The sequence below is a fragment of the Sorex araneus genome, chromosome X (genome assembly GCF_027595985.1).
Source record: "Sorex araneus isolate mSorAra2 chromosome X, mSorAra2.pri, whole genome shotgun sequence".
NCBI lineage: Eukaryota > Metazoa > Chordata > Mammalia > Eulipotyphla > Soricidae > Sorex > Sorex araneus.
The window spans coordinates 156,182,026-156,195,143 of NC_073313.1; the positions used below are offsets into that span (position 1 = coordinate 156,182,026).

General features: G+C 39.6%; 1 protein-coding gene across 1 annotated transcript in view; it reads left to right on the forward strand.

Moving 5' to 3' along the window:
* Window positions 1-13,118, forward strand: part of RNF169 (ring finger protein 169) — an 84,776-nt gene that overhangs the window by 45,101 nt on the left and 26,557 nt on the right. The window contains exon 3 of the mRNA XM_055121975.1: window positions 6,870-7,016. Within this exon, the coding sequence (XP_054977950.1) occupies window positions 6,870-7,016 (147 nt within the window). The remainder of the gene's footprint in view (window positions 1-6,869; window positions 7,017-13,118) is intronic.

Genomic DNA, 13,118 nt, shown 5'->3' on the forward strand with positions numbered 1-13,118 from the left:
CAACTGTTAATAACTATTAATGTTCTTCCAATATGAAATCTAGATTGAAAATTTCAATTTCTTTGTAGGCGCCACATTCTGATTAGAAATCTTTGTTTAGACCTGATCTAGCAAGCTCCAAAGATACCTAGATCTTTTAAATTGCTGGGCTCCATATCACTGACCTCCCTTGATTTTGTTTGCCCAGGTCTAAGAATTACTGACTTTAAACTAGCTCTAATACTTGAGTGTTCCACAGACAGAGAGACAGACAGTCAGACAATAAACATCACACATGTGCACAAATATATACTTGATCGATCAATCTGACCCCTCAAGAATGGCAGGAAAAAACTAATAGACTGAGAAAGGAAAGAGCTGTACGGTATTCCATTGTATAGGTGTACCAAAGTTTCTTTAACCAGTCATCTGTTCTAGGGCACTCGGGTTGTTACCAGATTTTGGCTACTGTGAACAGTGCTGCAATGAGCATATAGGTACAGATGTCATTTCTACTGTGCTTTTTTTGCATCCTTGGGATATATTTTCAGAAGTGGTATTGCGGGGTCATATGAAAGCTCAATTTCTAGTTTTTGAAGGACTGTCCTTATTGTTTTCCAGAAAGGCTGGACCAGTCGGCATTCCCAGCAACAGTGAGAGAGTGTCTCTTTTTCCCCACATTCACACCATCACCGGTTGCTTTTGTTCTTTTGAATGTGTGCCCGTCTCTGTGGTGTGAGATGATATCTCATTGTTATTTTGATTTGCATCTCCCTGATGACTAGCGATGTGGAGTATTTTTTCATGTGCCTTTTGGCCATTTGTATTTCTTTTTTTGAGGAAACTTCTGTTCATTTCTTCTCCCCATTTTTTGATGGGGTTGGAGGTTTTTTTCTTGTACAATTCTACTAGTGTCTTGTATATCCTGAACATTAATCCCTTATCAGATGGGTATTGGGTAAATATTCTTTCCCATTCTGTGGGCTCTTTCTGTATAGTGGAACCATTCTTTGTGACTAAACCATTTCCTCTAGAGTATGCTGCGTATGTAGTCCATGTCTCAAGATTCATAGTCAAGAATATTCATGACAGTTTCCTTATAACTTAACTAAAAATTAGTAGCTACTCAAGTATTCAACGAAAATGAATGCTTAAATTGTTTTAATTTAAATTGTGTTATAAACAGCGGAAGACCATGTGACAATGAGAAGGGCAAACCACTCTTACACTTCAGTGCGTGAATCTCACAGGTAGAAAGTTGTCCGGAGGAAGACAAATTCAGTACACATGGGAGATTTCACCTACAGAAAATTCAGAAATAAGTAATGGGCTTTTTGGTCTCAGAATATGGGTCTAGTTCTTTCTGAGTGGGGTAGATAGGAAGGGTTCTGGTCCTGTGCCTTCACCTGGGTGTTGGTTACATGGATATGCGTATTTCATACGTCACGTTTTACATTCATGATTTGTATACCTTTCTGTACATAATGTTTGCTTTTTAAAAGTTTTTTTTTTCTTTTTGGGTCACACCTGGCGATGCACAGGGCTTACTCCTGGCTTTGCACTCAAGAATTACTCCTGGCGGTGCTCAGGGGACCACATGGGATGCTGGGAATCGAACCCGGGTCGGCCGCGTGCAAGGCAAATGCCCTACCCGCTGTGCTATCACTCCAGCCCCTGCTTTTTAAAAGTTTATAAAAATTAGGGCAAGGGCCTGGTATGTGGTTGAGTGGTAGAATACTCACCTTACATGTGTGAGACCCTGAGTTCAAACCCGGGTACTGCACAACAAGCAGATAAACAACAAACCCCCTTACTCCCAGCAAAAGTACTGGGACAGGGGCTGGAGCAATAGCACAGCAGGTAGGGCATTTGCCTTGCACTCGGCCAACCCGGGTTCAATTACCAGCATCCCATATGGTCCCCCGAACACCACCAGGAATAATTCCTGAGTGCATGAGCCAGGAGTCACCTCTGTGCATAGCCAGGTGTGACCCAAAAAGCCAAAAAAAAAGTACTGGGGCAAAGTAGAACTATTGTAAGGCAGGGAAACTCATGGTAGGGTTGGTAATGTGTGGGAGAATGAGTTTAACGTGCAGCAGAAGTCTGAAATTTTTCTTTGGTGATTAGCATTAAAAAATCTATCCCTGCGCCCCCTCCCCAAGTAGCAGGCGGCTGTGCTTGGTGGGACCTGAACTCTTGTTAGCCCCTACCCGTGCCCTACGGTACCTGGAGGGAACTTGGTAAACTGAGTAAATGAGTGGGAATGGAATGCAGACATCAACCTCTCTGGAAATATTTTTCGATCAAAAAAGCAATATAAAATAATAATTTTATTTTATATAACAATAGCAAGCAATATAAAATAAATTCTTGTGGGCCTGCAACGGGGGCAGACTTGCGGGGTGGTTGGAAAACGGAGACAGTAGTGGAGGGAGGTGCCAGTGTTGGAGGGATTGAGTTGGAGTACTGAAAGCTGTAACGAGTCTTTGTAAGTCACAGTGTTTGAGTAAAGGGGGGGCAGGACTGTGGGAGCGAGGAGGTGGCCCCTTCCTTTTTCTCCCTTCAGACTGACAGTCGAGATAGGCTTCACAGTTCTTCACGTTGTCTTCTGTTCCCAAGGATGGGGCTGTCATGCCATTCTTTCTTTGTACTCTTTCCTTGTTACTCTTCCCTGACGGTGAATCCTGCTCTCTACTAAAGCTTTCATGCATAAACCATTTTTTTTTTTAACTGTTCACCCACCTGTAACGAAGAGTGATCTTGTCTGAACTGCAGCAGCGCTAAGACTGGAAAACCCTGGACTATGAAGTCAGTGGTTTGCTTTAAAGTCCAGGCTCTTTAATATTAGCTCTGTGACTTCAGAAAATAACCTGTGGGTTTTAATTTTTGTGTCTATAAAGTGTAATTTATAGATATAAACAGCATCCTTGGGGAATAAAGAAGATAAGTTCTAAACGCATACGCCTGGAACAGAGAATTTACTAAGTGGCAGCTTTTGGTATTTCTTCAAGTTTATAGGCTATTTTCCAACACTCCCTGAAGCATTTTCCCTGAGTCTAAGTATTCTTCAAAAGGCCAAGTTCTTGGGTCTTTATAAATAACCACCAAAAAGGACCCAAAAATTAATTTCTGCAGAACCCAGTATAAAGAAAACATGATTCATGTGGAGACTCAAATGGACATGCGGGTGTTTCAGTGGCTGAAAGCAAATCTTTTAACTTTGTTAGACAATGCTTTGTTATCAGAGACTCAACTTTGCAATGCCTCTTGCCAGTGCTACATTGTCAGAAACTGAGAGCAATAGTAAACATTAGGAGGCAGAGGGAAACATTTTATAACATTGGAAAACATGTAGAACACAGTACATAAACACCATTAACTCTTTTTTTTAAAGTTTATTTATTTATTTATTTGTTTGTTTTTTTAGAGCATTACAAAGTGTTCATGATTGAATTTCAGTTATACAGTATTCCAGCACCCATCCCTCCACCATTGTATATTTCCCAGCACCAGTGTTCCTAGGTTCCCTCCCCTCACCACCCCCCCCCCCCATCCCTTGCCTGGCTCTTTGGCAGGCTCTCTGTCTCTGTCTCTCTTTCTCCACCCTCTCTCCCTTTCTCTTGCCTTTTGGGCATTGTGGTTTGCAACATTGATACTAAAAGGTTATCAAGAATATTCCTTACCTACTTTTAACCCTCAGATCTTGTTCAGTGTGATCATTCCCAGCTATTATTGTTATAGTAGTCTCTCCTCTATCTTACCTACCCTCAGCCCACACACACTTGTGGTTAGTTCCAGCCATTGACCAGTCCTCCTAATCCCTATTTACACTGGCCATGGGTATTATTCTTTTACTATATATGTATTTTTTTACATATCACAAATAAATGCAGTCATTCTATGTCTTATCCCTTTCCTCCTGACTCATTTCACTCAGCATGATACTCTCCTTGTCCATCCATTTATAGGCAAATTTCATGACTTCATTTTTCCTAACAGCTGTGTAGTATTCCATTGTTAGATGTGCCATATTTTCTTTATCCATTCGTCTGTTCTTGGGCACACATGTTGTTTCCAGATTCTGGCTATGGTGAATATGAACGTAGGATTGCAGATGCTGTTTCTGCTGTGTGTTTTGGGTCCCCAGGAATTATTCCCAGAAGTGGTATTGCTGGGTCAAATGGGAACTCAATTTCTAGTTTTTTTGAGAAACATCTATATTATTTTCCAAAAAGGCTGGACTAGTCGGCATTCCCACCAACAGTGAGAAGAGTCCGTTTCTCCCCACATCCACGCAAACATCAGTTGCTTTTGCTCTTTTGGGTGTGTGCCAGTCTCTGTACACCATTAACTCTTAAAGTAACACTGAAATATATAAACAGGAAATTTGATACTAGTTTTCCAAGATAGTGTGTAAGTGTGTGAGGACTTTGTAGCAATTCCTAGCCTTTACCGACTAGATGCCCTAAGTACCCATACCCCATGCCCTCAGTTGTGATAGCTAGAAACATCTCCAGATATTGCCAAATGGACCCTGGGAGGCAAAATCATCCTTAGTTTACAAGAGATATTCCCAAACTTATTTGGCCACTGCCCCCGTTCCGAAAACAAAAACAGAAAACAATTTCCAGCTGGGTCTCTCAGCACCCATCTTGGAAATCTGACTTCTTTAAGCAAACAAAGAGAATAAGCACCCCAGTACTACCAGAGGCTACTCCCACCCTCTCCTCCTCTGCCCCATCATTCTGGGTCGGGGGATACAGTATCCCCATTTGAGGATGTTGCTTTAGAACCTCTGACCTAAGCCTGGATTTGAATTCTAGCTCCAGGGCCTATGTGTGAGATCAAACACCCTACCCAACTTAACTCTTTTTTTTTTTTCTTTTTGGGTTACACCTGGCGATGCTCAGGGATTGCTCCTAGCTCTGCACTCAGGAATCACTCCTGGCAGTGCTGGGGGAACATATGGGATACTGAGTTGGCCACATGCAAGGCAAACTCCCTACCACTGTGCTATTGTTCCAGCCCCCAACTTAACTCTTAAGTGAGATCATGTGTGTTAATGGTTAGCATAGCACCTGTCACATGGTGTGCACTAAATAATAGCAATTTATTGTGATGGTAAAAATCTGTTTTCCTTTGTATATCTCTGTCCTCTAAAAGTAAAATGTCCGTCTTTGTGTCCCGTGGTCAGGCTGTTGCTCGTGCGGCTGTTAAACAGTAATTTCTCCTCCCAGGTCTCAGAAGGCACGAATCTGTCATGTGAGCATTGAGTCTAATTTGCCTCTCCCTGGCTTTGCAGTGACTTGCTTTTCTTCCTCTTGTGTTCTTGACCAAACTCTGCAGTCGGGAGTAGGTTATTTCATTTCATTTGAATATCCTCCTGCCATAGCTTTGTATGTGATGCTCTTGTATGTTCATACTCTCTTGAATTAATTTCTGTGCTATAGACTAGTTCAGGCATACAGGAAGTAGATATATAGAAATTAGAAAGAAAAAAACCAAAACTTTGTTTTTGTTTGTTATTATTTCTTCTTAGTTTTTGACTTTCTATAATAATCAGTAAGAATTATTTGTTCTTTAGCTTTTCTTTTGCAACTATGATTAAGTCTATTAATAGCCTATAATTGCTACTACCTATGTGATATTTACATTTGATTAAAGGGCCAGAGAGCGTAAAGGGATGAGCACGTGCTTTGCTGTGAGGGACCCAGATTTGTCCCCGGCACTACACACCACACAGTCTTCTGCTGGGAGAAACCATCAACCTCACCCACCCAATACTGAGCCAGGAGCAGTCCTTAGACACTGCTGTTTGTAACCCCCCAGACCATAAATAAACAAATAAAATTTACTGGAATTCTGTGCAGGGGCCAGCCATATGGTTGGCAGGGCCCTGAGTTGAGTCCTTGTCACTGCGCACTAAACCCTCAGGCCCCACTCCCATGCTCATACAACTGGGTAAGGCCCTTAATTTAAAAGTATATAACCTGGGCACTGAGAAAAGAATGAGAGATCAGGAAAGGAAACTCTTTAGTATCCTATCAATATACAGGAAGACATTCTAAGCACTTTTTATTGTTATCACCTAATTTACTCCTTGCAATATCTGCAAAGTAAGGAGCATTATCCCTATTTTGTAGGCAAGCCTGTGGTAGTTCATTTAATGTATTACATAACTGGGGAATAAGAGCCCAAGTCTGAAGCCTCGACTTTCACCCCACAGTCTGTCTGATTTTCTTATTACCATGTTATCAGTTGAGATGCATTCCTCCACCTTAAATTTCTTTGTAGACCATGTAGACTCAGGAACATAGGATAATAACAAATTGTAGGATGCTGGAGCTGAAATGTCGGTTTTCTATTGCCACTTGTCTTATCTAGCCTTAACCAATTCTTTCCTAGCCCAGCTTCTCTTCATAGGAATAAGGAAAATTTTCAGTCTCAGCCATTTTTTTCCTACATGCATGACCCTGTAACAATTATTATATGTATATGTTTGGAAACAGCTGGGTAAAAGCAGTATGAATTGAAAATGGAGAGAGCTACCTAGCCAGTAGGAAAAGCAGTCTCAAAACTGCCATGTGGGGGGCTGGAGCGATAGCACAGCGGGTAGGGCGTTTGCCTTGCACACGGCTGACCCGGGTTCAATCCCGGCATCCCATATGGTCCCCCAAGCACTGCCAGGAGTAATTCCTGAGTGCAAAACCAGGAGTAACCCCTGAGCATCGCTGGGTGTGACCCAAAAAAGCAAAAAAAAAAAAAACAAAAAAAAACCAAAAAAAAACCCGCCATGTGCTCTGTTTGTTCTAAGGGTGGCTGAGTTAAAGATGTTTTTATATCTGTGGTTCCCTAAACTCTTCTGTATTTGGTGTGATTTGTATTTTTAGCTGAGAGAAGAAAAGTTACAAGAGGAGAAAACCTCTGACGATCAAATCCACAAGCTGTTACCAGAGGACACAGAAACAGGGAAAAGGAAAATGGAGGAACAGAAGAAAAGGGAGGAGCCATTAGCACTGAAAACGAACTTGGAGCATGTAAGTGGACTTCCCTCTCATTCGCCTGGGGGCTGTACCTGGTGGTACTCGGTCTAGTCTCCTGTGGTGCTTGGGAAACTGTGCAGTACTAAGGATGGAATCCAGACCTCCCCATGTAAAAAAAGTTCAGCCCTTCAAGCTGTCTCTCTGACCAAGGTCATCTCTCTCTCTCTCTCCCTCCCTCTCTTTCTCTCTCTCTTTCCCTCCCTCGCTCTCCCTTTCTCCTTTTCTCTCTCTCTCCTTTTTCTCTCCGTCTCTTTTTCCCTCTCCGTCTTTCTTCTCTCTCTCCCCCCGGCCCCATGGATGTCTGACTTAAAATCAGCAATTGGTCCAGATGATGTGGCTCAGAAAAATTCATACCAAAGAGCTGTGAGCCCAGTGACAAATCAGTGTCTGCATCTTCAGAGTAGTGAAGAACTAGCTTAGCATCCACATGAGAGCTAGAGAAAGTGATTTTTGAGTGAAACATGAGATTTGTGTGGGAAGATTAGGGCAACAGTACTAGAAAACCTTGAATGAGAGAAAAAAAATCTAGTATATAACTTGGAGTGAATTTTACACATGTATATTATCATCTTGACTTATGTGGTTATTTGACACTTAAGTTTAAATGTCAAATGCACCTCAACTATTTTTTTTTTTTTTTTTGGTTTTTGGGTCACACCCAGCGATGCACAGGGGTTACTCCTGGCTCATGTACTCAGGAATTACTCCTGGCCATCCTCAGGGGACCATATGGGATGCTGGGAATTGAACCCAGGTTAGCCATGTGCAAGGCAAACGCCCTACCCACTGTGCTGTCACTCCAGCCCCTAAATTTTCTTAAATCTTAACATTTCTTAATCTTTTCCATCTTAAATCCTTAATATTTCCTTCATCTTAAATATAAAATCTTACTTTTTTTTCTCCTAATTCTTTATAGTGCCCTAAACATCAGAGTGCTTAGATATAAGGTAAATTCCCAAAATTAAGTTAGATACTTAGTTTAATAAACTTAACCTTTAGTGGGCAGTATGTTCAAACTTCCAATTAGATCAAATCATGCCTGAACTCTTTTTATTACTTATTTACAAGGCAAATCACTGCAAAAGATTGTAAGTGGTATATTTAACTTAATAAGGTGACAGTTTTGGAGGATGCACCAATTATATTTAAATGAATAGTTATAATTGAGTGTTTTTTTCTTTAGTACACCAGTCAGATTGCGTTGGGCCTCTTCTGTTGCTTATTGCATGTGCTCATTATCTCTTAGACTTCAATCTTTCAAATTATTTTTGTAATTTAGACATATTAGAATTTCAGGCTATCTTTTTTTCTCATTTTACACTTTTATTATATATAATAAAATATAAAATATCCTGGTTTTGGTTTTGTTTTAAAATTTTTATAGACACCATTATTCACAAAGTTGTTCATGCTAGAGTTGTTTTAGGCATACAGTGTTCCAACACCAATTCCACCAACAGTGTCCCCTACCCTCCACCAGTGTCCCCAGGTTCTCTGCCCCCCCCCCCCAACACTTGCCCCCTTGGCAGGTATATATCAAATTTATCTTATATTGCTTGTTCCAACAAAACTTAAATAGCAAATAGACTTATCAGAAAATAAATTAACAAAAGTCCATTTATAATGATTAATTGCTATATAATTTTGACCTATGTAGTAGCACTGTAGCACTGTCCTCCCATTGTTCACCGATTTGCTCAAGCCGGCAGCAGTAATGTTTCCATTGTGAGACTTGTTACTGTTTTTGGCATATTGAATATGCCACAGGGAGCTTGCCAGGCTCTGCCATGTGGGCGGGATACTCTCAGGCTCTCCGAGACGGACAGAGGAATCGAACCCGGGTTGGTCGAATGCAAGACAAACTCCCTACCCGCTGTGCTGTTGCTCCAGAAGCACAATACATTAAAAAAATAAGGAAATAATTCATAGCTCTTTTTTTTTTGGATGAGCATTCATGAAAGTAATGTTCATTCTTATATTTTCTATTTCCCTTGGTTACAGCTAAGCTACAGGGTCAGGCATACAGGAAAGAGGTTTAGATATAGAAGAGTGGTTTGCCCAAAACCACTCTTAATATTACATATGTACCTATGTAAATAAATTCAAATCATTTAATACAATATAGTATACTGCCTATAATTTACATAACTAAGTTTTCAACTCTGGCATTTAAAACATATTGCATTTAATTTTATTTTGTATTTGTATCTTATTCTGGTAATCATCTTCTCTGTCATAAATAAAGCTACCACCCCGCCCCCACCTTGGCAGACATATCATAAATTTATTTCATATTACTTGTCCAAAAAGTCTTATAAGAATGGCAAATAAAATTATCAGAAAATAAATCAATAAAAGCCAATTTGTGATGAGTAATTGCTATGTTTTCAGTCTTTCTTAATCTAGTAAAGGACGACCATATGCACCAGTAGTGAGTGCCATACTCAGTGCCACATGGTGGGAAGTGCCTTTTAAAGGAGCCCTTTTAACTCCTCTTGCAAAACTAGTTTCAAGTCCGTGAATTCCCTAAGCTGCTGCCTGTCCAGGAAGCTCTGTGTAGTTCCTTTAGATCTGAGTGATAATCTAGCTGGGGAGAGCATTTTGGTGAGTTGTTCATTTCACTGCTTTTCTCGATATCTCTCCATATTCTTCTGGCTCATAGAGTCTCATTTGATAGATCTGCTGTACATCTTATGGGTTTTCCTTCATAAGTAAGTTCCCTTTTTGATCTTGATTCTTTCAGTATTTTGTTTCTCCTTGGATTTTGCCATTTTGAGTATAATGTATCTTAGAGTTTTCCTGATTGGATCCATTTTCACTGGAACCCTTCACGCTTCTTGGATCTAAGTGCCTGTAATCCTGAACTCCAGGAATTTCTTATAGATGATTTCTTTAAATAATATTTCTTCAACACATTTCTTTCAGGTTCCTCAGGGACTGTGATAATTCTTGTATTGTTCCCCTTAACCTCATCTCATAGTGCTCTGATACACTGTTCATATTTTTTTCCAGACTGTTTTTCACCTTCTGCTTTTTCCGCTTTCTCATCTTGGAGCTCCTTGATCTTTTGCTCAGCTTTTTTCTGTTGTTGTTTCTATTGACTTTTTTTGGTGTCATCTATCATATTCTTTTGTTATTTTTGACAGTGATTTTTTTTTTCCATTTTGACTTCATATGTTCTTGTGCTTTGTTGTGCTGTCGTTTCTTTGAGCTCATTGAACATCCCCATCTTGGTGTTGCTAAAAACACTGAGGATTTACTGGTGTTGTTTGAGTCTTCGGTGATACTATTTTTGCTCGTTGAGCATGGTGGGCTTCTGCATGTTTTCCCCATTGGTTTTCTAGTGTTCTTGCTGTGCTGCGGGTGAGTCTTTGTAGTTAATCTCCTGAAGATGCTAAGGGATTAAGCTGGAGATTATACTCTGTTTTCTCACCTGCCCTCACAGAATGACAGGAAAAATAACTGTGGGTGGCATGGGATTTGTTGTATAGATCTGTCGCACAGTAGTCCGAATGACTGTGCACATCATGAACTATGGTGCGGGTCCTCACTGTAGTGTAGGCCAGGTGTTGGGGCTGGGACCACCTGGGAAGGAGGGGCTCTGCCTCCCATTTGGAATAGGTCCAGTGATGTCAACCAGAAGCAAGCCTCACCCGGGAAGGCGGAGTAGTGAGCAGAAGGTCAATGAGGTTATCTTTTAACTCACCAAAATTGATAAAGCTTCACCATATATAAGACAAGTAACATAGAGTAGGGAAAAAAATCCCTGAGAGAAAGAAGTCTTCCTTTTCAGTAGGTATCAGAGGTGAAACCGAGTTTACAACTTTGGCTAGGTTATTTTTGTGCTTTTATTTCTTTCTGCTTTTGGTTTACTCTTTACAGAAGCATTTTTTGAATTTCAAATTTTGATATCATTTTTTAAAATTTATTGGCTCCACTTTGTAACTTTTAAGAATTTACTTTTTTTTTTTTGGTTTGGTCTTGGGTCATGCCCAGTGATGCTCAGGACTCACTCTTGGCTCTGTGCTCGTGGTGGGGCTCAGGGGACCATATGAGATGCTGGGGAACGCACCCAGGTTGGCCGCATGCAAGGCAAACACCTTCTGCTGCACTTGTAGCTCCAGCCGTGGGCTGCTTATTTTCCCTTACATTTTGGTCATTGTGTGTTAGTGTGTCTCTACTAAGTTTATAGATTTGTTTAGTATAAAAAATGTACCAAAACTATTTTAAGATATCCTGTTTTATCTTAAACACCCCAAGTATTTGATTCTTATTTATCAAGGTAAATTCAAATGAAGGAAAGAAAATACTTATTCTAGAAGCAGAAGTTTATCCATCTGCTGTTATTGTTTTCAGAATGAAAATAAAAGGGGTATGGTGCTTTTAATTTATGATTTATTATGATTTGGCTAATATTTATGTGAATTATTGGAAAACATGTAGTGATATTACTTGTTATTCTACAACCCCAAGAAACATTTTGGTTAATACCTGTCTAAACTTCTTTTTGAAGCACATACATGTATACACATACCATGTATTACTTATTTTCTTTTCAGAAAATGTGAGTCACAAGTTCATTTTAACTTCTTTTTTGGGGGTGAGCACACCCAGTAGTGCTCAATGCTGATTCCTGGCTTTGCACTCAGGGATCACTTTGGTGGGGTTTGACTGACCACATGGGATGCAGTAATCAAATCTGAATTGACCAGGTGCAAGACAAGCTCCCTACCTGCTGTACTATTTCTCTGACCCCCTCATATCTTTTAAAATAAATTATATTGTGATTATCTTATCAATAAATAATTCTTGCATCATTATTTAGTGCTCTCAATATTCTTCATTGTAGAATTATTTTTTAAATAAATATTTTGTTTTGCATTATTAAACCATTACTATGATGAAATACACTTGTTTCACAAATTCCTTAGAATATATTACTAAAAGTAAATGACGAGGTGAAAGGGAGTGTCCTGTTAGGACCTTTGATACTGGTTTCTCCAGTAGATTTCCAAAATGTACGCATGTAGTTATGCTTCCACCAAGAGTACCTAGAATCACTAAACTATTTTGTACCCTTGCTATTAATGTTTTCTTGATAATACCTGGATATTAGCATGCTTTTAAAGTTTAAATGTACATTAATTTACATATCACCTCAGGAATTTCATGATGTATGTATTATGCCATTTTAGTAATCCATAGTGTTATATATAAGCTTATTGTTAGCCTGGACTAAAAGTGGGAAGTAAGTATTTTCCTGTCTTATGTTTCTCAGCTTTCCAACAGTAGAAAATCAGAGGCTAGGGGAGCTCCCATTTAAATAATTACTTATTTAAAATAATGTCAATTTACTTTTTAATGAGTAAAAGGAATGTGGTATACTTAACTAATTCATTTTTCTTAAATGATTGCTAGTATTTAAATTGATAAGGAATATTTTAAGTACTTACTACTTGTTTTTTAATGTACAGTTTGATTCTACTGGGTGCATCACAATCTATGAGACAGATGGCGTGACCTTTACTCTAGATGAGGAAACTGAGACTCAGAAAGAGAAAGAAACTAGCACATTGTCAGTGGTGACTAATAACAGAGCTAAATTTGAGCATTTTTAATGTAGTACTTTATTATGCCAAAAGAACTAAATAGAAAGTGTCATATTGATCCTCATTTGAGTCTGTTGATGTCAGATTTTTCTTTTTCACCAAGTTGAGCAGAGATTATCTTTAAAAATTGATCGTGTGTTAATGTTGTTCTCTTAGTGTCTGTTGTACTTTGGTGGTTTTTTTTTTTTTTTTTTTTTTTGGTTTTTGGGTCACACCTGGTGATGCACAGGGGTTACTCCTGGCTCTTCACTCAGGAATTACCCCTGGCGGTGTTCAGGGGACCATATGGGATGCTGGGATTAGAACCCGGGTCGGCCGCATGCAAGGCAAATGCCCTACCCGCTGTGCTATCACTCCAGCCCCTGTCTGTTGTACTTTGTACAGGTAGGTTCTTTGAGATTGATGCCCTATAAAATCCAAAGGTTTCTATGTTCATTATAATCCTTCAGGTTTTAAGAGCTGACCGTCAGTTAACATAGCTCATTGT